Source organism: Triticum aestivum, chromosome 2B, assembly GCF_018294505.1.
Source record: "Triticum aestivum cultivar Chinese Spring chromosome 2B, IWGSC CS RefSeq v2.1, whole genome shotgun sequence".
NCBI lineage: Eukaryota > Viridiplantae > Streptophyta > Magnoliopsida > Poales > Poaceae > Triticum > Triticum aestivum.
In genome coordinates, this window is record NC_057798.1 from 808213095 (window position 1) to 808238324 (window position 25230).

Below are 25230 nucleotides of genomic sequence, written 5' to 3' on the forward strand. Positions count from 1 at the left end.
CTATACCAAATATCGTTCAGATGCTGAGATTCTCTTGAACAGCCCGTTCATTTCAGGCATGTAGTACTTACTTTCCTATACCAAATCCAAGAAGAAGAAGAGCAGCAGCAGCAGCACCCACTAGATCTTGCCCCGTCAATCCCCCCGACGTCGATGTGCATGTCTTTCGTCGTCGTCAGGTCCTGGTGCCCGAACCTCGCCGCGGCAACGGCGTAGCACCCGAGCACGTACACGAACGCGAGGAACACGAGCCCGAATAGCTGGAAGATTGCCAGGTGCTCGGCGCGCTCCTGCGCGGGACCGTCGCGGCACTCGACGTGGGCGTCGGCTCCAGGGGCGTCGAAGCTGTGGGCGCAACCAGCGGGGAGCGTAGGACCATACAGCGTGAACCCAGTCTGGAAGAACCACAGGCCCTGCACCGTGATGAGGACGCCGGTGCCTAGGTCGGCCGGGAAGCTGGCTGGCAGGAGCGCGCCGAGGACGATGGCGGCGATGCAGAGGCCGATGAGGAGTAGGAGGCGGTGGTAGTAGGCCTCCAAGCCGACTTGGGTGGTGGAGTGGAAGTAGAAGAGGAGGAACTCGGACGTGAAAGCGCATGCAAACACCAGGCTCAGCGCGGCGTCCGACAGCGGCAGGTACCTGCCATTGCTGAGAGCTTATGCTACTATACATGGCATGGGCAAGGGAAGGCTGCATGACATGACGATCAAGATCAACTACGCGAATTACTAAACTTACGACCGAATTGTATACCAAGATGACTGACTGACCTCGTCTTGTGGGAGAGGAGGGCCAGCGCGCCGAAGAGGAAGAACATGAGGAGCATGCTGGCGTGCTCGAGGCCGTTGAGGTGCGTCGGGTCGAACCCGCGGCCGGTGAGGACGCGGAGCGGGTTGGAGTAGAAGAGCTCCATGCACATGTCCAGGAAGGCTCCTCCCGTCACCACGTACAGTTCCAGGAGCCGCGGCCCCGCTGAGGAGCTGCAGACGCGGACGCGGAACGCTGTTGGGTCGGTGGCGAAGCGCGCGATGGACGCCCACACCCGCCACAGGCCCACTAGCAGCAGCAGCGAGCCCGGCAGCGCGTGCCCCACGAAGTCCCCCATCGACGCCGTCCTTCTTTTTTTTCGATAGAAAAGCCGAGGAGAGCAAGCTAAGCTACAAGAAGTTCTATCGAGAGGAAGGAAAGGTGTATTGGAATTTGTTAGTACGCCTTTGGCCCAACGCGCCGGCCGGTGGATTTTTTTAAAAGATCCTTCGCCTCGAGAGCCGTCGGATCTGATATAGATCTAGCAGGTGAACTTCTTTTCTCTACTTTGCAATAAAGACCTTGTTGCAAAAACATTTATAACAGAGATTGTGTTGTAGAATTTTTGTGCAACCGAGGTTGTGTTGCGGAATTTTTTTTGCAATAGAGGATGTGTTGCGGAATTTTTTTTGCAACGAAGGTATTGTTGTGGTTTTCTTTTTGCAACGAGGTCTTGTCGTGATCTTTTTGCAACAACGGTCTTGTTGCATGGTTGTTTTTCGCAACAGCAGTGAGGTTGCAGAAGTGGACGGCACCCTGCGTCGTCGATGTCGAGCGGAGGTCGTGTTCTTCATCACCCGGGAGCAACAGGAGCGGGCGCCGTTGATCGAGAAGAGGGGTGAGCAGAGAGGGCGGGCGGGTGGTGGAGGCAGCCAACAACCGTGACGGCGGAGCGCGCTCTCTCCTGCGTCAACGGCGGCGCAGCAGGGGTGCTCGCGGCGGCGCAGTTGGATGATGGGGAAAAGAGGAAGGAGGAGAGAGGGTTGACATTGGTGGATGCGGCCGACGACCGCGGCGGTGGAGCGCGTGCTCGCCGATGTCAGCGATGGCACAGTTGGGGTGCTTGGTGGTGGCGCGACAGGGGTGCTCGCCGGCGTGAGTAGTGGCGCATCGGGGGTGCTTTGGAGGAGCATGGGTGGTGGCTGCTCTCGAGGAGATCCGGATTCAGATCCTGCAACACACCAGTTGTTGCGGTGGAAGAAATCACAACAACCACCTAGTTGCAAAAAGCTAGTCTGGGTAATACGTTGCTTTTAGGCATCTCATTAAAATCTTATCCAACAGCCACGGAGACGGAGGACGTACGCATCAGCCACGGAGACGGCGGATGCACGCATCGTGTTCCGTCGGGTGACCGCAATCATTTCCCTTGGCCCAAAGCCCAACAAAAATCTGAAATTCTCACGGTCCATTCATGCATGGCTGTGAGTTGTATGAGTGAGACTAAGTTTAGTCTCATCTTGGAAGTTGAGTGGGGGTTTCCCCTCTTTATAAGATGAGCTCTTTTACCACTTATATGAGCATGAGAAGAGGAGACCTACACGCGCGCTCCCCTCCTCCTCACTCGCCACGCCTCGCCAAGACAAAAGACAAAAGGTGGAAAGAAATACTTCAAAACTATAAAGCTGAAGAAGAGAACCAACTTGATCGGTAAATTAAACGGCTTAGATCTGATCGTGGTGGAGAGTATTTTTCCAATGAATTTGATTTGTTTTGTGCGGAACATGGTATAAGCCATGTGAGGACGCCTCCCTCCTCACCTCAGTCAAATGGTGTAGCTGAAAGAAAGAACCGACCAATAACTGATTTGGTTAACGCCATGTTATCCACATCAGGTCTCTTCAAGGCATGGTGGGGGGGGGGGGGAGGCGCTAATGACTGCATGTCATGTCCGAAACCGAATTCCCACAAAGCATACGACCATGGCTCCTTATGAGGAATGGGAAAGGAAAAGACTGAAAGTCTCCTACCTACGTACTTGGGGTTATTTGGCGAAAGTCAATATACCAATTCCCAAGAAGCGCGAGCTTGGACCAAAAACCGTGGATTGCGTTTTTCTGGTATATGCATTTCGTAGCATTGGCTATATATTTTTGGTAATAAAATCTGAGGTATCCGACATGCATATTGGTACAATTATGGAGTGGAATAGTGCAACTTTCTTTGATGACATATTTCCTATGAAGGATATGTGGAGTTCATCAAATTAGGAGATACCTACTCCATCTAGTCAGGAATTTGCTGTAATTCCTGTACCCACGATTGCAATGGAACACGTTGAAAATCCTATGGAGGATGACAGTGAAACTCCTATAAGAAATAAGACACAAAGGACTGCAAAGCCCTTTGGTGATGATTTAATTATGTACCTCGTGGATGACACTCCTCGGACTATTTCAGAAGCCTATGCATCTTCTGATGCTGACTACTAGAAGGAAGTGTTGGGAAACATTGCATGGAAAACAAAAAAAAATTCTATGCACACGCAAGATCTATCCTTGGAGATGCATAGCAACGAGAGGGAAGATTGTGTCTACGTACCCTCGTAGACCATAAGCGGAAGCGTTTGGTAACGCGATTGATGTAGTCGAACTTCTTTGCGATCCAACCGATCGAGTACCGAATGTACGAAACCTCCGCGTTCAGCACACGTTCAGCTCGGTGACGTCCACACCTTCTTGATTCAGCAAGACAGCAAGGTAGTGGATAAGTTCCGGCAGCACGACGGCGTGGTTGAAGGGAATATGCCCTAGAGAAAATAATAAAGTTGTTATTTTATATTTCCTTATTTATGATAAAGGTTTATTATTCATGCTAGAATTGTATTGTTCAGAAACTTAAATACATGTGTGAATACATAAAAAATATTGTGTCCCTAGTAAGCCTCTACTAGACTAGATCGTTGATCAAAGATGGTTAAGGTTTCCTAACCATAGACATGTGTTGTCATTTGATAACGGGATCACATCATTAGGAGAATGATGTGATGGACAAGACCCATCTGTTAGCTTAGCATAATGATCGTTCAGTTTGTTGCTATTGTTTTTTTCATGCCGAATACATATTCCTTCGACTATGAGATTATGTAACTCCCGGATACCGGAGGAATACCATGTGTGCTATCAAACGTTACAACATAACCGGGTAATCATAAAGATGCTCTACAGGTATCTCCGAAGGTGTTTGTTGAGTTGGAACAGATTAAGATTAGTATTTGTCACTCCGAGTATCGGAGAGGTATCTCTAGGCCCTCTCAGTAATACACATCATAAGAAGCCTTGCAAGCAAAGTGACTATGAGTTAATCACGGGATGATGTATTACAGAGCGAGTAAAGAGACTTGCCGGTAAGGAGATTGAACTAGGTATGAAGATACCGATAATCGAATCTCGGGCAAGTAACATACCGATGGACAAAGGGAATTACGTATGTTGTCAATAACGGTTCGACCGATAAAGATCTTCGTACAATATCTAGGAGCCAATATGGGCATCCAGGTTCCACTATTGGTTATAGATCGGAGAGGTGTCTCGGTCATGTCCACATAGTTCTCGAACTCGTAGGGTCCGCACGCTTAAGGTTCGTTGACAATATATAGTGTTATATGAGTTATATGATTTGGTGACCGAATGTTCTTCGGAGTCCCGGATGAGATCACAGACATGACGAGGAGTCTCAAAATGGTTGATAGGTAAATATTGATATATAGGACAATGGTATTCGGACACCGAAAGAGTTTCAGGATGCACCGGATAGTCATCGGGTCATCGAAAGGGGTTCCGGACACCTCCGGTAGGTGTTATGGGCTTAATGGCCAAGGAAGTGACAGACCAGCCCACACGGGGCTGGTGCGCCCCTCTCCCTAGCCAGCCAGCCATAGGGAAAGAAAGGGGTAGGGCTAGCCCCTCCTGCCTTCCCCTTCTCATGGGAGAAAGGAAAAGTGGGGACGCCTCCCTCCCCTGCCTTCCCCCCGCACCTATACATGGTAGGGGGCGCCACTTGGGAGGAGACCCCAAGTAGGATTCGGCTTACTTGGGGTGCCCTCCTGGCTGCTCTTTCCTCCCCCCACCTATATATATGTGGGAGGGGGCGCCTAGCACACCAGAACATTATCTTAGTCGTGCGTGACGCCCCCTCCACCGTTTACACCCCCGGTCATATTTTCGGAGTGTTTAGGTGAAGCCCTGCGGAGATAACTTCACCATCATAGTCACCATGCCGTCGTGTTGCCGGAACTCATCCACTACCTTGCCGTCTTGCTGGATCAAGAAGGCGGAGGACGTCACCGAGCTGAACGTGTGCAGAACTCGGAGGTGTCGTACATTCGGTACTTGATCGGTTGGAACGCGAAGAAGTTCGACTACATCAACCGTGTTGTCAAACGCTTCCGCTTACGGTCTACGAGGGTACGTATACACACTCTCCCCTGTCGTTGCTATGCATCTCCTTGATAGATCTCACGTGTGCGTAGATTTTTTTATTTTCCGTGCAACATTTCCCAATAGTGGTATCAGAGACAGGTCTATGCGTAGATGGTATGCATGAGTAGAACACAAAGAGTTGTGGGCGGTGATAGTCATACTTCTTAACACCAACGTCTTATTTTGATTCGGCGATATTGTGGGATGAAGCGGCCCGGACCAAGCTTACATGTCCACGCACATGAGACCGGTTTCACCGACTGACATACAACTAGTTTTGCATAAAGGTGGCTAGCGGGTGTTTGTTTCTCCTACTTTAGTTGAATCAAATTTGACTATGGCCGATCCTTGAAGAAGGTTAAAACAACAAACTTGATGAATCACCATTGTGGTTTTTGCCATAGGGAAGAACTGTTCTGTCTAGAAGCCCGTCGCAGCCACGTAAAACTTGCAACAAGAAAGTAGAGGACGTCTAACTTGTTTTTGCAAGGCATGTTGTGATGTGATATGGTCAAGACATGATGTGATATACGTTGTTGTATGAGATGATCATGTTTTGTAATTTATCGGCAACCGGCAGGAGCATTATGGTTGTCTCTTTATTGTATGAAATGCAATCGCCATATAATTGCTTTACTTTATCGACAACCGGCAACCCAGTTTACCTCAAAGTTCTGGAATCAGTTGCACGAAACTTTGGGAACCAGACTAGAGTTCAGTATAGCTTTTCATCTGCAGACTGATGGACAGACCGAGAGAGTCAATCAGATTTTGGAGGATATGCTGAGAGCTTGTGCACTACATTGTGGATCTAGTTGGGATGACAACTTGCCATATGCGGAGTTCTCTTACAACAAAAGTTATCAATCTAGTTTGAGGATGGCCTCTTTTGAAGCCTTGTACGGAAGGAGGTGCAGAACACCATTGTCGTGGGATGAAGTTGGAGACCGCCAGTTGTTTGGACCAGATTTGATTAAGGAGTCTGAACAGAAGGTGAAGTTGATTCGCGATAGGCTCAAGGTAGCCCAGTCTAGGCAGAAGAGCTATGCAGATTCAAAACGCCAGGAGACAGTTTACGAAGTCGGAGATAGAGTCTATCTTCAAGTATCTCCACTTCGAGGAGTTAAGCGCTTTGGATTTAAAGGAAAATTAGCGCCACGTTTTGTGGGACCATACAAAGTTTTGGAGCGCATGGGAGAAGTTTCTTACAAGTTGGAATTGCCCGATGGATTGTCAGGAGTTCACGACGTATTTCACGTTTCCCAGTTGAATAAGTGCCACGCAGAGATGGCGGATATACCGCTGAGAGATACAGTGCCGCTGGAAGCGATTCAGTTGGATAATGATTTGACCTATGAGGAGAAACCAGTCAAAATTCTCGAGTATGCCAGCCGAGTCACCCGCAGCAAGGTTATCAAGTTTTGCAAAGTCCAGTGGAGCCACCACACCGAGGATGAAGCCACCTGGGAGCGAGAGGAAGATCTGCTGAAGGACCACCCTCACCAATTTTCTAGCCAACCCGAATCTCGAGGGCGAGATTCATCTTAAGGGTGTAGGTTTGTAACATCCCAAATTTTCAATTTGGAATGTTATACATAGATCATCATTGCATATCATAAATTTTTATTGCATTTTGGCTTGATCCTAGACATTTCACGCAACTCAAGGACCCACAGAGAGAGTGGGAGATTTCGTTATTTTCATATTTGAGTTTTCACAAATTTTGAAAATAGGATCATTTGATTTTATTTATTTTATCTTCAATTATTTCTATTATAAAAATATGAGAGAGGGAATAAAATGACTTTCCCAAAATAAAGAAATATTGAAGGTTTAATAAAAAATCAAATAAGATTTTATTTTGGTGTTTATCGCTATTTTATTTGAATTTAGGAAAAATTGCACGTTTTCAAAGTTGCGTTTTAGGGCCAAGAAAATGTTCATCTCGTCCTAAATATTTTATTTAGGCAGTGAAAATTTATTTTGGCATTTTTAGAATTTTATTTTATTTTTTAGAATTTTTCTTGTTTCGGCGGAAATCTGTTTTTTTTAACGCGCAGCGCCCGACTGGGCCGAAGGCCCAGCCAGGCCGGCCCGCTCGCGCCGCCGTCTCCCGCTCCGCATCGAGACCGGAGTCCCGATCGCCGCGGCCGCCCGAGTCCGGGAGGGCCACGCCGCCACCGCCCCCTCCCGCAAGCCGCCGCCGCCGCCTCTCCCCCCCCTTAAAAGGTCGACCCGGGGCCCCCCTGGAGCCCCAAGCCGCTCGCCGCCGCACTCCACCGCCGCCGCAGCCGCTCGCCCCGCCGGCAAGCGCCGCTGCCGCCGTCAGCCGACGCCTGCCGCCACCGCGCCGCAACGCCGCCGGACCTCGCCGGAGCCCGAGCCGAGGTAGCCGCCCCGTCGTCCGGCTTTCTAAAGAAAACCTATCCGTTTTTTTAAAAAAAACCCTAGATTTCGTTTTTTTAGAATAGATCGGTGTATTTTTTTCGGTTTAATTATTTAACGAGCGTTCGCTCGTTCGTTCGTTTTAACGAATGATTTTCGCCATTTAGTTTCAGTTAACGAACGTCTGGTCGTTAGCCTGTTCGTCCGTTTTTCTTTTTCTCGGATTTTTCGCGATTATTTCTGATCGCGATTTCTGATCCGATTTTTGATCTAGTATAACTTTTCGCTCGTTTATCAGAATCAGGCGATTCAAGCGCCTAGAGTTTTGTCTCGAAACCCTCTTTCCGATTAATCAACTCAAACAAGTTTTTGCTTCTGTGAAATTTGACTTAGGTCCAGATTAGTAAACAAAGCTTGTTTCTTTCGCTGTTTGCTTTTCGTTGATTCCTTTGTGTTGTTTCTTTTTGCAAACCGGAGTTCTTAAGTTGAACTTTCTTGTTAGATCTTTTATTTGAGTTTTACCTGTGCATTAGATGGGTACTTATTGTATGCTTGTTTGTTTGCGATAGAGTACTCGGAGTGCGCCGCTTGTTACTTCGAATCGTTAGGTTTCGCAGATCATCAGCAAGGCAAGTAACACTTTGATCATATCCCTTTCATACCCAGTGTTTATGCATTAGATCAATCCTCAAACATTGCATGACTAGGATCTAATTAAATTGTGGGTTTTGGAAAAGTGGATGAGGTAGTACCTATTACCTATTTTATTATCAATCCCTTGGGAGTTACTTTTACGTTTGCTTATGTTGCTTTGCTATGCTAGTATACGTGGATTGGGTGAGTGTATCCATGACAGATGTGAGATTTTAATTAATGGTTTATTTTAGGTGGCAACTTTAATACACATCTGGGTGGATTGAGGTACCTGGGTATTCCAGGATTGCCTGTTTCTTTTTGGACCGCCACCCAGGCTCAAAGGGATCATGAGATTATTCATGCTAGAAACTTCAGTGTGCAGCCACAAGCTACTATGGGCTCTAGCATAGTTGATTAAGTCGTGCGAACTCTTAAAATGGTAGACTAGCAGATGTAGGGGATGTAGGTGTAACGGTCTACCAATCGTAAGGTGCTAGCGCTTTTGAAAGTCTGTGTCTCGGTCATCCTTTTCTCAAACACCATGTAGTGCGAGAATCCCAACGGAGGAGATCGAGTCTTGTGGGGAAAAGTGCGCAAACCTCTGCAGAGTGTATAAAAGTAATCATGGTCAGCCGTGTCCCCAGTTATGGACATCTTGAGTATCTAGTACTTGGATTATCATGTGAATCTCATCATGTTACTTTAACTAATATTGTTGGGTTTTAATGATGATGCTTAACTGGGATTGAGAATGCTGTCAACCATTCTCAATGTTTAACAACCACTATGATAGTTAAATAAAATTTATTCCTTTGCAGTAGGGAAAAATTGGCTTTACGCAAAACTGTAACCATAGAACTTTCCACCAGCAATATATGCATGTAGTATAGCTTGTTTTTGTATATTTCTCTCTATGTGTTACATTGCCAGCATATTCCATGTGCTGACCCGTTTTCGGGCTGCAACGTTCATGTTGCTGACTTTTCAGACGACGAGTAAGGTGCCTTAGGTCATGGTTCTATACTCAGTGATGCCGTTGGAGTTGATGGACTCGCTTATCTTCGAAGCCTTCTGCTGTTATCGTTATTAGATGGCCCTAAGCCATATTTATTGTAATAAGTTCTCTTTTGAGGCATTTGATGTAATAAGTGTGTAATTGCTACTCTGTTATAAATCCTAAGTACTGTGCGTGTCAGCATTACTGATCGAGGGATGACACTAATGCACAGAGGTCAGACTGTTTGAGGTCTGGTCGCTACAATCATTCGGGCTTAAAACATTTGGGAGGGGGTGCTGGACAATTTACTAATGATATATATCAATTCCGTCTTCTCTGGAATGGCTCTTTTTTAACAACCAAAATATACATGTCTGCTCAACTCCATTAGCCCTTCCATTCACCAAAAAAATGCATGTGTGCCTATTTTTTGTCTGTAATCTTCCATGTAGAGGTCCATTATCTGTTTATTCTCTCTTGTAAACCTAACATGTGCCTGCTCAGCTTCCTTTTCCCTATTTGTATGTCAAACCAGCCTATCATTCACATTTGTGACTTTCTCTGAGTTTTTCTATCAATCTAACTTATTTTCATGTTATTTTTATAGTGGGAAGGTGCAATTTGGTCAAGGAATACTCCTGAAAATCTTCAATTTTCTTAAAGAACTTCAACTCCATCCTGACCAAGAAGTCACAGACGAAGGCTAGAGATTTGTTTGCACGCTATTCATCCTGTTTGGCGAAGCACAGAGGTTTGCCAAGGCCAGGCAGTGGGTCCTTGATGCTGTTGACAGTGACATTGCACTGACCCCCTAATGTTCCATTAATTAAACTATTCAGAGATTGGAAGGGGGTTGTCAAAAACAGAAATAAAGTTATATCTTGCTATGTGGGAGGAAAAGGAAGCTATTGTTCAAGTACAAAGAAAGATATGAGCATCAAGCTGGCTACGTTAATCCATATGAAAGTGTTGTCAGGGTCAAGAACGAAGCATGTGTAGGTAAGGAGCAGGAGCACCACAGGGCGAACTGGTGCTTCCGGTCAAGCCCAGCCGCGGAGGTTGATCTGTCATTCTTGCTTGGGGCGAGCTTCTGTTGGTTAAGCATGAAGAAGAGTTCTGCCGCAAGGCAATTATACTGGAAGGCGGTCACTATGATGCACCATGGCCATATGAAGCAAAGTTGTTGTCGGAGTTGGGGACCACAATCCGAAGCCGTGTTAGAAGTTCTAGGCTGTGAATTTTTATATTTAAAGTGATATAAAACCATAATCTATTTATACTAAACTTTTATGCTTATTTATGTTAATATTACCATATTAATTTCAATTAGTACATTTATTTTACTAATTACCTATCATAGTTAGCATATTAAAATGTTTCTAAATAGTGTTATATTATTTTTTTTGTTATGCAGTTGGAATGTATTTCATTCGAACATTTCTTCAACGGGATTTAAATTTTATGATGTTACATCTTTTGTTTGGAAAAATTATTTTGAATTAATTTTTGGTTATTACATAAAGTATGTAGTGTATACACATATATTTGCACAATTGTGCATGTGTTGATACATATGTATTATTGAATATTGTGGTAGAGATTTTTGAATCATATACACTAGCCAATATCTTAATAGTAGTTTCTAGTCTTCTACCAACTAACAATCATATATGGTCCATGTGTCCCAACTATCAGCTACACACTACTACAGAAACTTTTAGCAGTTGCTTGCACAACACCTCTACAAATTGCATGCAGGACTTATAATTTCTTACCTTCTTCTCTTCTTAATCCAAGAAGCAATCACTAAACACATGGGTTGTCCCTCTAGCTATTACCTACATGATACTGGAACATAAATCTGCGCCTTGCTGCGCCCATCTATATTAAGGAAATAACTATGTAGATGTCTAAAAATGCATGGAACAATAGAAATATGTGAGTTGTAATACAATTAAAAGATAATATGGATTGATATATATAGACCATTGAGGGTATTTTTTTTGGGTAACATCCAGCGAGTTTGTGATTCAATAGCATACACAATTTTAATTTTGCATGGGCTAGTGATTATTCGTAAGAATAACACACACACAATTAAACAAGGAAAATAGTAAAACGTATTATTAGTAATGATTGCACTTAAGCTCGCTGTCTAGCCACATATAGTTTCTATCACTAGTTATAATTCTCAAGTTAAACCTTCATAGTTAACTAGGTGCGAAGCAAGAGAAAATTATTCTATCAAGATAATTAATTTTTATTGGAGCTTTTTCAAACAGAAATTCAACAAAGGGGTTTTGGTTAGAAGAAAATATAATATTCAAGTGTCTCATTAACACCCACTAGTCCCTCTGAATCATGACTCTCAAGTATTTCCCTTAGTGATTGTTCTGTCGGAACTTGAATCTTTGGTGACGGGGTTATGTCAAAAGGTGATAGATGCAATGGATTTTTGCTTGTGGCTTAAATTTGTACACTATGGACCAACAAAATTATCTCTTTCGAGGGCAGCGATCAGTGTTCAGTTTTTACCACATACACATCACTCAAGAGAAAGCCGGACAATCTTAGCATAAACTAAAGAGCACTGATAGATTCACATTTACGCATGTAAAACCATATATAGTGACAAGACATGGAGCAGGGAGAAGCTGAAGCGCCATGATTTCTTTTATTGTGGACAAGCTTTGACATAACCTGGATCACCTCAAATATCTGTTCTCAAAAACAACTTTATCAGTAGGTACCATCAAGGCAATCAAATTCATGACCTTGGCCTAATTTTCAGCCTCCGTCCGATTCCGTGGTTCTGTAGTTTTTTCGGGCGTTGACGACATGGACCATTGGCAACGTCATCTCTGACCGTTTTTCGGTCGACCCATGGCTCGAGGGCAGTTCCATCATCGACCGCGCGCCCACTCTTGTGGCACTTGTGCCAAGTAGGATGAGGCACTCCCACACAGTTACCCATGCTCTTCATGATCGCGCCTGGATTCTTGACATCTAGGGATCACTTGGGCTGGCCGTCACTACCGAATATGTTGACATTTGGCTCCAACTACCACATGTGGTGCTCACCTTGCAACCAGACACGATTCAATGGCGACGGAGTGACAACGGCGTCTACTTGGCTATCCCGTGCTACAATGCGCTTTTCTTGGGTTTTACCTCGTCCGAGCACTGGCGTCTAGTTTGGAAGACGTGTGCCCCCTTTCGGTCAAATTATTCATCTTGTTGGACTCCCAGAACAGATGTTGGTTCACCCATCGCTTAGCCGCCGCAGACTGCCCCATGAGCCAGCTTTCTTCCTCTGCTCCTGGAAGCCTGAGACGCTGATCCACATCCTGGTAGGTTGCGTCTTCGCTTGTGTTACTGGGCATTAAATTCTCCCTTAGTGTTGTCCTATGGTTCTCCCGCGCGGATGGATCCTTGAGCTTCTTTGACTGGATGTCCACGATAGTGGACACTACTCCAACACCTCTACTGCGTGGCCCGGCAACCATTGCCGCCCTACACAAGATCACACCCTCTTGCTCGACACTTGTAGATGCCATCAAGGAGGAGGCTCACTCCTCTGTTGCTGCTGGAGCTAAAGGACTGGATTTGTTGATCCCAATAACTTGAATTGCCGTTTTTGGGGCTGGGCATCTTCTTTGTCTTCCGCTCGACAAGCGTCCCGACCACATCAGTCTGTGTACGTGGTTAGGACGCTACCCTGCAATTTCTTTCCACTATCAGTGCAATTATACGCTCTCAAGTGTATTCATAGTTTCATTTCAGTCCTAGGGCAACTGTACTATTAAGAGGGGTCCAAGTTAGTCGAGACTTAGGTATGGGTTGATGCTTAATCATAATCCTATCTCCGAGTGAAGTCGAGAGAAATCTCATCATGCAGTGTTTTTACTCGTAAGTCAGGGACAATGTTCTTTTGGACTATACAAGAGAAAATCAGAGACAGTTGAGTCAGCTTTACTTGCTGCTCAAGTAAAGTTGTCGCGTTAGTTTGGAATTCGGGTGTTGCACACCTGTCGATTGATTTTGAGTGGCCGCAGACCCCTACTAGTAATTTGACCCTTGGGGTTGCTCTGACTATAAATAGCAGGCCCCACCCCAACCATTGCTGGTTGACTGCTTCCTTTGATTCGACAGAGTTGTCTGAGCAACCCCATGTTTTGAGAGATTTCACCGAGAGAAAACCCCAGAGCCCAAACTTAGTTACTGGTTGAGCATCACAGAGTTGAGATTAGCTTGCGCCTATAAACCTTGTGAGCCGCACACTCACTAGACGGTTTGAAGTCAGTCTGAGCAACCAAGAGTTATTGTGGTTTGCCGAAGATAAAATATGTGAGATTGCCTTGAAGAATCTACCACAAGTAAATTTATTTGATTTCGAGGAACTTGTAGTGAAAGAGAGGACAGAGAGATATTTGCTCCTATGCATGTTCAATCACTAGTCCCTCCAGCCTGATGCAACTCTTTGGCAGAAGAGTGGACTGGTCGAACAAGCAACCGACAAAGTATTTTATGAAAATTGGGTATAATTTTGCAAGTCAGATATTAGGCAATTCATAACTCTATAGATGCAAACCTTTGAGGCAGGCGTTGACCATTTGGTACTATCACTAGTTCGGCATACTATAGAAACCCCATGGTATTTGTAGACATGAAGCTGCATCAAGAATTGTCATTCTATAGATAATTTAAGTTTGATAACTTCACAAATCCCCATCGTTGACCGAGATGGAGGGAATCTACCCATTGGAATATTTCCATCCTGAAACCTGCTATCTTTCCACTTCTATCGGCTCAGAACAATTGGATCAATTCTTCTATAAGGTTGGATGGCGAAGGCGCCCTTTCGAGAGTAGGACTCTCCCCATGGCATTTATTCTAGAAAGCACTGTTGACACAAACAAGTTATTGATTCGAGAAAACGTAGTGTACAAAGTCCATGTTATTTGTAAAATATTCTTTGAAACAGCGATTCCGAAACAAAACTAAATACAATACCAGCTGCTAGTAATATTGAAAATGTAGTGAGAAAATGCGGGGTGCAGCAATATCAAAATAAGATGAACCAATATTTGAGTGACAACATGATTTGGAACATTTTACAGGAACAGTTTCATGACAAGGAATTTTAATTGGATGACAACTGTTGAGCACAATAATCTCTTGTTGACGAGCTGTACCATATGTGTTGCCAAATGGCTAAAGGGTTATTTTCTTGGGCTTTTACTAGGCGTTTTCACTTTGTCTTATAAGTGAAAAAAAAACATCTAAATAGGTGCTTTTTTTGGCTTTTTGGCTTATATTGTCTCAAAAGAACCTTATAAGCCAAAACATGCCAAAAAACACCTAAATATGTGCTCTTCTTTTGCTTATAAGCCAAATTGAAAAGCCAAGTAAAAGCCCAACCAAACACCCTCTAATTATTGGACTGCTCGGGTGACGTGTCCCAGTATCATAGTTGATAACAGAAACAGAGTGGAATGGTGCACTCAGCAGAAACAACATAAACTAGATGGACTACATTAAAACAAATATTGGATCACACACCTAGAATGTGGATTACAATCCAAACACAGTCATTTTCAAGATTGTTGATTAGAGCTGAGTCCTAGCTAGTGCAAGGAAGACGACAACGAAGTAGGCAATGCAGGTGACGAGGACGTTCTTCAGATCCATCTAGTTCTGTGTGATTAACTCTCAAGCGAACCAACATGTAGTAGCATGGTTAAAAGGACAGTGCTATATATACCCAGCCCACCTGGGTTTAAGTCCTAAACTTGACATTTGTGCTCGCATTTTCCTGCATTTATTTTAGGCTTTCCGGTGATGTTAGTTTAGTGGGAGGAGATGTACTACGAGGCATCTGTGGTGACTTCGTCGATCTTGAGATGCTATGCCAACATAGTCTTTAGGGTGTGCGCGCGTTCATAAGGACGAGAGTATGGTCGTGCATGTGAGCGACTTCGATTGTATTACGTTAAAAAAGTATTCTCCACAAAAAAACTCGAGCAAAGGGTAGCTATGAGTCTGTGAGAAAAACAAAATGTGTGACCATTTCATGCGCTGGTGGTCGATGTAGTCTGTCTCCCACTGCCAGAATATGCATTTGCCTGTCTGAAGAACAGAAAAAAAATGAATGACGTGCGAGGGAAGAATACAAAAGGGAGAACATATGGAAATCAAGAGGAGATATTGTACCAGTTGGTTCTCGCATCAGGAGAAGAACGGAAAAAATGACTGAGAATCGTCAGAAATAGCTTGGGAGAGTACTAGAGGATATGAGGAACGAGGTGGAGAGTACTAGCGGAGAATACATGCAAAAGTAGAAGTTGATATTTGTTGAATGAATTTGCGTATGTGTCTCTTTTATTCCTGCAACAATTAGTCAGAAAGGTCTTTCACACATGTGTGGTACTATTTCTTATTTGAAATAGTGCTTATGAGTGTTGCTTGGAAAAAATAAAATCAAGTTGAAGGAATCACGTAACATATTGGGTGAAGATGGCCCATAAATTCGTTCGCTTAATTGAATGTTTCTGCCTTCTGCTCAAGATAGTTTCCCAAGCTCTAATATTTTTAGTGGCAAGAACTATGATACATCTTTCTATTCTTAAACTGTGGTTACATCATTTGTCATCTGAAAACCACACTCCTGTATACATTATGGGACATGATGTCCAGGAAATAATCACCAGGTACGAATATCACTCTTGACCTACTTATTTCAACGTTGCATAATTTTCTTGTTTTTTTAAGGTACCACTCAGTATTTTTTATCTCATACATAGATAAAAACAAATGCCGTAAGAGCTGATTTTGTGCACCTTGCTGCATGCGCACCCACTTGATTACGATATTCAAAGTGTGAGCTTTCAAAATTTGAAAAAAAAAACAAGTCAGATTTTCATTATTAACCTGTGTGCACATTCTAACGTTTTCTGACTGTACGTATGACAGGTTTTTTTTTAGAATAATTTGATGAACCACTATGTCGCCCTTTCACCTGGTTCCATGGGAAAATAAATTACATTTCTCCAGCGGGTCAATACAGCCTACGGGTTAAGTGGACTCTATGACTTCATCACATTTTTATTATTCCCATTCGTTCTACCATTGCTTAACTTTGTTTGAAAAACTGTTGTTGCTATGTATGCAGAGACATTTCTAGAGCTGGAAATTCAGGGCATCAAGAAGTAATTTACCATGCTTCAGGTAAGGAAGTTATTTTGCATATCATTTTTGAGGAGTAAATTACTAACTTAATGTTTGGAACTTATTGAGCTGCAGATATGGCATGTTCGTGCACGAATACCTGCTGCATCAAAGCTCGGTGTGGATACCCTTCTTCTTACATGACAGGTTTGTCTACAAATTATCCGAGCTTCCATTTCCACAATAAAACGTGTGTTTTATTTATCATGGTTTCTGCTTTTACATAACCAAACATTTGCAGATGTTCAATTTTCATTTCCTGTCAACGCCATTAAATTTCAATCTTATCTATTTTGAAATGGTTCTAGCGTGTGTGATTCATCGGTCCCCTTAGTTGTTGGAGGAACATGATGCTATTCCTGGTGCTTTTCGTTGTGGAAAAAAATGTCATTAGTGAGGCACTTTCCAAGGTGATCACCTTACTGAGAGATAGGAGTTATTTTTTGGTACCATCTCTATACCGTATACCGTCTACTGAGTATTCAAATCTCTGCAGTACTCTAATCCTGAAGCTCTGCTTTATGTGAGATGTGGTGAAAGAGGAAATGAGATTGCTGAGGTGTTCATGGATTTCCCCCAATTGACAATGGCAATTCCTGAGAAGACATGAACAGTGGAGCCGCTTAAAGTCCATGGCGAGATCTTCATTGTTGGCTTTCTTACTCCAGATTGGGAGCCACCGACCACGACCCGGTACACCAGTGAGATGTTCCAAAGGACGACGAGGAGCTCCCTATCTGCTGGGATGAGGAGGAGTTTGCGCTTTTGACCTGCCGACGCATGAGCAGGACTAGGAGTCCGGTGTTTTCTCTGTAGCAAAGCACGACGTCCCCGGTGCAACGCACGAGCTTTTTTGCCAGTTAGAATAATAGTCACATGTACCTATATATTCTTAGATCTTCTGTGGCAATCGCATGGGCACACAAATTTTTGAACAAATTATAACGTATGAAAGAGTAAGTATCAGAATGCCCTGGTGCCCATGTCAAGTCTAGCCGCCGATTAATAACTTTACCATGCAAATTAATACCCCTAAACGGTGCGACGCATGCACCTAAAGCCGTGCGGCCACCAGCGGCGGCACCGGCAGGGAGTAGCAGCACTTCTTGAAGCTCTCCATGGTGCGGCTCAACAATGGCACGTAGGCGTCCACGCTCCCGTCGCCCACCAAGGACTTGACGACGTAGATGGCGCCGTCCACCGGTGCAGGACTGTAGCAGGGCCTGAAGAAGAAGGGTGCTCCACAGCCAAAGTCCAGCTTGGGGAACGGGATCGCTAGCAGGCTGTCCATGTCAACGTTGGTGCCCAGCTGGACCTCCGCCGCATCCGCCGTCGGCACCAGCATCTCCTCCTCCACCGCCCCGGAGCATCGCTAGCAGGCTGTCCATGTCAAAGGCCGGTCCAGCAGCTGTCGTGCCGTTGTTGTCGGCCACGCCCAAAGCACCACACTGCCGGTGTATCCTTCCGGTACCCGCGGGTGGCGCATCCGCGTTCGCCCGTTCACGGCGATGCGGATCCTGGTGGCCTGCCGCCCGTCGAGCCTGCGAGCTTTCGTGATGCATCGCCAGAAGTGCGCCGCCAGGCACTGCAGCGTGGAGTACGACCGGGGGCCGCCCTCCGATACCCGCGACTTGAGCTCCATGATCCACTCCTGCCTAAAGTGCACCTTGTGTACCACCACCTCATCGTCTGCATGGACGATGCAGTCGCCGCCGCTTCCCGGCTTCTCGTCAGGAGGCTTGAGCTCGACGCCACGGTGCTCGAACCTGATCTGCGGTGGGCCCCGTCTTGCGAAGAGCGACGTCCGGTCATGCACCGGGACGGGGTCGATGGCGACGCCGCGAGTGGTCTGGCCCCACGCGAACATGAAGTTCCACATGGCAGGCCCGTCGGCCACCTTGTGGTGCATGGTGAAGCCCAGGACCAAGGAGCCGCAGCGAAACAGCGTGGCCTGAACCAGCAGCAGCTCTTCTGCCCCGTCACAACTAGGGTACAAGTTCAGCACCTTGTTTCCCGCGGCCAGCAGCCCGACGGTGCCGCTGCCCAGCTCGGAGTCGGCCGTAGCATCGACAAAGCGCGCGCCGGCGTCGCAGAGCATGATCACGGGCCCGTCGCCGAGGCGGCCTGCCCACTTGGGGTACGCGGCCAGCGCCCTGGCAAGCCCCGCCTCGAGGTCGACGCTGGGTGGCGCGGGCGGGTGGAAGGCGTACACGTAGAAGATGTATTTGTCGTAGTTCACCCTGTAGAACACACTCAGTGGGATGACGGTGCCGCCGCCGCTACCATCTTTGCCGTGGTCGGGCTTCACGGACTTGGACGATTGCACGGTGATCTCCATTACTAACTACTCCACGGTGACCACGGAGAGTAGGATGATACATTATGGGCCGCTTGATTATAAATAAACTCAAATTAGACGAAGGGCGTGCGTAACACTGACGAAGGTAATTTGATCGACCTTGGATCTAGGGAATATGCTTGCATTGCCGTTTGATCTATTGGCATCAAGGGGACGGCACCGGCGCCTCCCATTTCTTTATCTTTTTTTCGGGGGGAGGGGGGTCTGTTAGCATCAGAATTTTAAATAGTCGGCTATAGCGATTTCATGTAGAAATTATCTGAAAAATTTGTGAAATAGGACTATGGCCCTCCTATAGTTGATTTGAAGGACCGCCGCTATTTAAAACAATGGTTAGCCTCGGCTAGGTTGTCGTCGGCTTTACTATATCGATTAGTACATGGGGAGAACCGGAGAAGTGCCTGTTAAAGCACTCTTCGGAGAGTAGGTAAGATTGTCGAACCTCGGCAACAAATATCATCGTCATGTTGTGATTGATTATCCCTCGTATGATCGATTGTGAGCATCAGACAATAATAACATATATATATGCCTGCACAGTTTTTATTCCCAGCGGTGTACCATCACAGAGCGCGACAACTTGTATGTACAAGGTGACTTCGAATTCTTTGAATTGTTTGGCCCGCCACCGAAGCGATTTAGAGGAAGATGCTTCAGCATCTTGGAGGGGCCATGGCCTGCCGGAGCTGCGGATAGAGCTACATACAGAGCATGCAGCCAAGCTAAGCACGTCGAACCACCACATATTAAGCTTCTTCCACCTTTTGATTTCAACACATGTAGAGACTTCTGCTGACCAGACCCGTTGTTGCCAGGGTCCAACATCATAGTTCCAAAGAACATAACAGGGCCCGACAAAACGACCATCCAATAACTCACTTCACGACAAGGGAAGGCTATAGAATATCCACAGATCGAGGCCAGCTATCCCTCAAACCATCCGTATACGTTTGGATCGTGCTGTCCGGACGTGTTGTGTCATCCAACACGGGCATGTGTCGATCCGCCGGACGATCCAGACGTACTTTTCACTGCAAACTAGAGACAAACTAGAGAGGCTTTGCGGGCGTCCAGACCGTTGCCACACTCGCCTCCTGACAGCACCGGCCCTCTGTCTAAATGATTTGAGAAAGATGCCCGTTATAGACAAGTATACTTATAAGAAACGCCCATTAAGCATGCTTCGGAGAGTAGGCAAGATTGCTGAACCTTGTTGCCAAATATCGCCATTGTGTTGTGATTGCTTGTCCTCATATGATCGGCAGTGAGCCTCCGATGGTAATAATATGTATATATGCTTGCACTGTTTTTTATTACAGCCGGGTGACCATCACAGAGAGCGTGCCACCGGGCGAGAGCTTGTAGGTAGAAGGTGAGTTGGAATTCTTTTGCATTTTCTGGCCGACCACCAAAGCCATTGAGAGGAAGACCAATACGTCGACATCACATGTCCAAGTCTAAGATAACAGCTTCAGCATCTTCGAGGGTCCAAAATTCATAATTTCTTTAGAACATACACAGGGCCCGACAAAACGACCATGCAATAATCCACTTCACGACCAGGTGAACCTCTTGAATATCCACGGATTGAGGCCGGCTATTTTATTAAAACGTGTGGATTCATAACTTTAATGTGGAATTATATACGTGTAGGCCCGCTGGCTGAGGGGGGGGGGGGGGGGCATGGATGACGTCCGGCGTCGCACAAGTACCGGGGGTGACTGGTCCGTGCTGGTGCACAAGTACCGGAGACCTGCTAGAGACGCAAGTGTAGGCGCTTTCTCTTGTGGAAGCACCGGCCCAGACCCGATGGCTCAAGTCGGGCAAGGAGTGGAAGGAGGTGCCTCTCACTCCTCCTCTTGCGGTGATTGTGTGGCAGTGATGTGGATGATTGACGGTGTCTAGGGGATGTCGGGGTGTCGAACCCGAATGGCGGTCTTCCCGACTTGCATTCCGACACGCTCCATGGTGACGGTGGTGACTTCACTTCTTGGGTGTATGGACGGCAAGGGGTGTAGCGACGGGAGGCTGATCTGATCAGCTGTGCAGTTTTCAAATTTAATATGGATGGGCTGCCCTCTTTGCGGTGGTGACAGGGCTCCACCTTTTGGCATACGTGAGTTTCCTAGCGAAAGCTCACGCTATTTGACGCCGACGACGTCGGCGCCCGTCTCTCCCACATGTAAAGATTAAGAAAATACATTTCGATAAAGAAGTGCCTTCAACATTTATTCCAAATTTGTATCTACCAATTGATAGCGTTATACATCGACTACAGCAACAATTGTTCAGATCCGCCGGGACGGACAAGACTCATTCCATGCGTATGCATGCAATGCGAGTACAGCGTAACACAACCGGCGCCTATGCATGCACCTAATAAGCACCTTCTTCGTCGGCCATGGGCGGCATGGAGGAGTAGCAGCACTTCTTGAAGGTTTCCATGGTGCGGCCGAAGAGAGGCACGTAGGCGTCCACGCTCCCGTCGCCCTCGAAGGATTGCACGATGTACATGAACCCATCCACCGGCACGTTGCTGTATCCGGGCAAGAAGAAGAAGGGCCGGCTACCGCCCAAGTCCATCTCATAGAACGGGATCCCCAGCAAGCTGTCCACCTCCACGTTCGGGTTCAGCGTCAACTCTAGCGAGTCTGTCGTCGGCACCAGCTGCTCCATCTCCACCTCCCCGGAGCTCGCGAAGTCGATGAACGACCTGAAGTAGGCGTCGTCGATACGGGCCACCTCCCGAGAAATGAGCTCCACGGTGTCCCGGAGCGGCCGGTCCACCAACTCCTGCGCAGTGGTCGTCGGCCACGCCCAGAGCACCACGTTGCCTGTGTACCCAGGGGGCACCCGCGGGCCGCTCATCCGCGTCCGCCCGTCCACGGCGATGCACATCCTGGTTGCGCCAGCGTGGTGTACGGTCGGGCGGCGCCCTCCGACGCCTTCGATTTCAGCGCCATTCTCTCTCATAACTGAAGCCAGGAGGTATTCGATTTATCGGATTTCGAGCTAGCTGCCCTTTTCTTGCTCCTTGCCATTAGCGCAGCCCTTTTCTTTTTCTTAGCTAGCGTAGTTTTTCACCTTCAAAAGAAGGCGCCAGCGCTTTTGTATCCGAACTTTCCTACCAAGTTCGAGCTCTTGCTCGCTCTATTTCGTGAGCTGAGCTATTTATACCGATATATACTATTGAATGATCCGCTCCCGGCTGAAGTGCACCCTGTGTATGAGTGTCTCATCGCCGGCGTGGGTGCCACCCGAGTTGTCGCCGTGAGACTTGAACTCGTTGCCGCGGTGGTCGAACTCGATCCGCGGCGTGAATAGCGACGTCCGATCGTGCACCGGGACGGGGCTGATGGCGACACCGCGGGTGGCCTGGCCCCATGCGAACAAGAAAGTCCAGATGGCGTGCCCATCGGCCACCTTGTGATGCATGCTGACGCCAATGATGATGGAGCCGCACCTGAACCACGTGACGTGGGCCACTCAGTAGCTTGTCCCCCGTGGTCAGCTGCATAAGGCTGCTGGCGAGCTCAGCGTCAGAGGTCGCCTCTACGAACCATGCACCGGCGTCGTTGAGCACGATGGCACGGTTGCCACCGGCGTCTGCGCCGAGCCGCCCGGCCCACTCGCGGTACTCGGTCAGCGCCTTGGCGAGCCCCGCCTCGAGGATGTCATTGGCCGGCACAGGCGGGTGGAAGGCGCATAGGCCGGTGACATACTCGTCGTAGCTCACCTTGTCAAATACGCTGAGAGGGACGAAGTAGGAGAAAGGACCGTCAGCACCGTCACCGTAGTCAGGCTTGACGGGCTTTGACGAGTGCACGGTAACCTCCATTATGGTGATTTTACCTGTCCGGCCGGCGTTTGGAGCTCAAAAGAAACGAGCTTGCTCTTGGATGGAGAGGACGTAGTTGCCTTTTGGTTTATTCGCCGGGGTGGCGCACAAGGGATGCACTGTATCATGTTGTTTAGTGGAAGACCAGTATTTTAATGTATCGACAATGGTGTAGCTAGGTTTCACACCATCGAGGCTTAACAGCATCTCCAACAGGCACGCGCTGTCTACGCGAGTTTTTTGCGCGTCGCGGCGCGCTGGCTCCAGCAGCCGATGCAAAATAGAGCGCGCGCAAGCCGCTCCAGTAGACGCGTTATATTTGTTCTCTTTTTTACTACGACTCAATACACATATAGGCATAAATAGATAGATAGATTAAACGATACATAGATAGTGCATAGATAGTTCGTAACCTCCTCCCATGATAGATAAAACGATAGATAAAAGACTACTCGTCGTCCTCCTCCGACTTGGACTCCACCTCGGTGATGTCCTCCTATGACGTCACAATGAAGGCGTCAAGATATCGCTCGTCTTCGGAGTCCCAGGACGACGCTGCTCCCAGCTCGATGTTGAACTCAGCGGTCGCCTTCCGCGTCCTCCTCTCCTCCCTCTTCGTCCTCGTTTCCGCGAAGATCTGCTGCTCGTTGATGACGTCCTGCGGGAAGCGTTGGTGTCACAGCGCCATGGTTTCCTCGTCCATCTCGGCGAGGCTGAGACGGCGCTCCCGCCTTCGATTCTCGCAACGATCCTCGTCGGTGAGAAGCCGCGGGGGAGGCGCCAGCTCCTGTGCCATCTCCCGCGTCGGCACCTCCGGGAAGTTCATGTCCCGGCTGGGCCGCCGGAGGCGCTACGCCGCCGCATCGTACACGTGGGTGGCCTCATGGTCGGTGCCAATGCTGAGGTGCACATCGCCGGACCGAATCTCGGCAGAGAAGGTGCCGGACGGACACGCACGGACGCTGCACTAGCCAGAAACTCCCCGGTGGCGCGGCGGCATGGTGGCGCGGTGGTGGCGCGTCAGTCGGCGAGGTGAGAAAGCGGCAGAGGGAGCGATGAAAGAGCAGCAGAGGGCGCGTGGCGAGGTGAAGAGCGATGGGTGGGCGCTTGGCGGGCGCTACATTTTATAGGCGCGTCGGAAGCGGCGCGCCGAATCTAGGGCTCGACCCCCCGCTTTTTCCTGCACGCACACAATCATTTCACGCACGCCTGATTTTTCCTCCTCCGCTGGAGCTCGCGAAGCCGTCCCGCGTGTACTAAAATCTCATTTTACCGCGCGCGCGTTTTTTGCAACTACTGTTGGAGATTCTCTAATAAGTTACAAATAAGAAAAAATAAAAATTCGCACGGATCTCTATGTAGGATCTCGTGAATAAATCATCAACTAAGACTTGGCAATCCCGCTAAATAATATAATATCTGCTATGAACACAAGGACTAGGCGGATGACCATAATACCCTCATCCTGTAAGGGCAAGGACAAGGACATCAAGGAGAAGGACATCATCGTCCTAGCCGGCCATCCATCCCATCCGTAGTATACAACCGTAGTATATTGCAGGCCAAACAGTAGGAAACATTCGATATATGTATCACTTTGATTTTGAGATCCCACCCCATAAAATATTTTGTCATACACGCCCACTCATCTATTGAGCTTCGGTAAAAACTACTCCGCTACACACGCTAAACCAAATCCGTTAATTTCTTCAAGTAGAGCCACGTACTGTAGTCTTTTTTTAACGAAAGAGAGGCCTCCCTATAATGAAACCACCTGGTATTACATCATCCTTGAACACTATAAAAAGCGAAAGCAGAATAACGAAAACATTTCATAAGGTTTAATTAAGACCCAGTGAGCAACGGCTAAGAACAACCCAAATCCTGGTGACAAGAACGCCACCATCAGCCATCAAGCCTGACTCTAGGCCTCCACCCCTGCGAAGCGCGGTAAACATTATTTGACACCCACTCGATCAGCAAATCCCAACGTCAACATTTTTTACTCTGGGTCCTTTATCTTTAGAACAGACCAAATGATGACCTAATTACACATTAGTCTCACCAAAACCATCGAATAATAAAAATAACTATGGTTAAAGATCACATCATTGCGGCACTTCCCGATGGACCAAAACAGAGCCGAACTGCCAACCAAACAAGTTTTTGTCACATTTTGGAAAATTTTGATCCACCTGCCAAAGCAATCATTCAAATCTAGTGGAATAGAATTAAAGTCAAAAGCACACCGCAATACAATCTAAATCAATTTTGCAGCAGAGCAAGAGAAAAATAAGTGATCAATACTTTCTCCTTGCCCACAGAAAACACAAAGTTTCTCTTCTTTCCATCCCCTTTTCAGTAGATTGTTTTTGTTTAATATGCTTTTCTTATTAATCAGCCACAGAAAGGCTTTGATTTTAACAGGTACTTTTATCTTCCACAGCAACTTATGTTAAAAACCACAATCTATCTTAACAAGAAACATATGTAGAGACTTCACAGAGAATTTCCTATCACCAGTAAGCATCTATAGAGGTTTATCTTTTCCCCCATTCAT

General features: G+C 46.9%; 1 protein-coding gene and 1 pseudogene across 1 annotated transcript; both read right to left on the reverse strand.

Moving 5' to 3' along the window:
• LOC123039755 (transmembrane protein 45A-like) lies at window positions 1-1105 on the reverse strand. The gene is made up of 3 exons (XM_044462779.1): window positions 771-1105; window positions 132-639; window positions 1-75 (listed from the first exon to the last, which is right to left on the reverse strand). The coding sequence occupies exons 1-3, from the start codon at window positions 1103-1105 to the stop codon at window positions 1-3; spliced, it is 918 nt and encodes a 305-aa protein (XP_044318714.1).
• Window positions 1106-17527: 16422 nt separating this feature from the next.
• LOC123039756 (agmatine coumaroyltransferase-2-like) lies at window positions 17528-22670 on the reverse strand (annotated as a pseudogene).
• Window positions 22671-25230: the final 2560 nt, after the last annotated feature.

What these genes read in the sequence shown, in the direction of transcription:
- LOC123039755 (XM_044462779.1), bottom strand. Translation starts at nt 1,105, where the DNA reads ATGGGGGACTTCGTGGGGCACGCGCTGCCGGGCTCGCTGCTGCTGCTA. An exon ending in CTCCTCTCCCACAAGACGAG is followed by an intron (nt 640 to 770) that starts GTCAGTCAGTCA and finishes CAGCAATGGCAG; the next exon opens with GTACCTGCCGCTGTCGGACG. An exon ending in ACGTCGGGGGGATTGACGGG is followed by an intron (nt 76 to 131) that starts GCAAGATCTAGT and finishes GATTTGGTATAG; the next exon opens with GAAAGTAAGTACTACATGCC.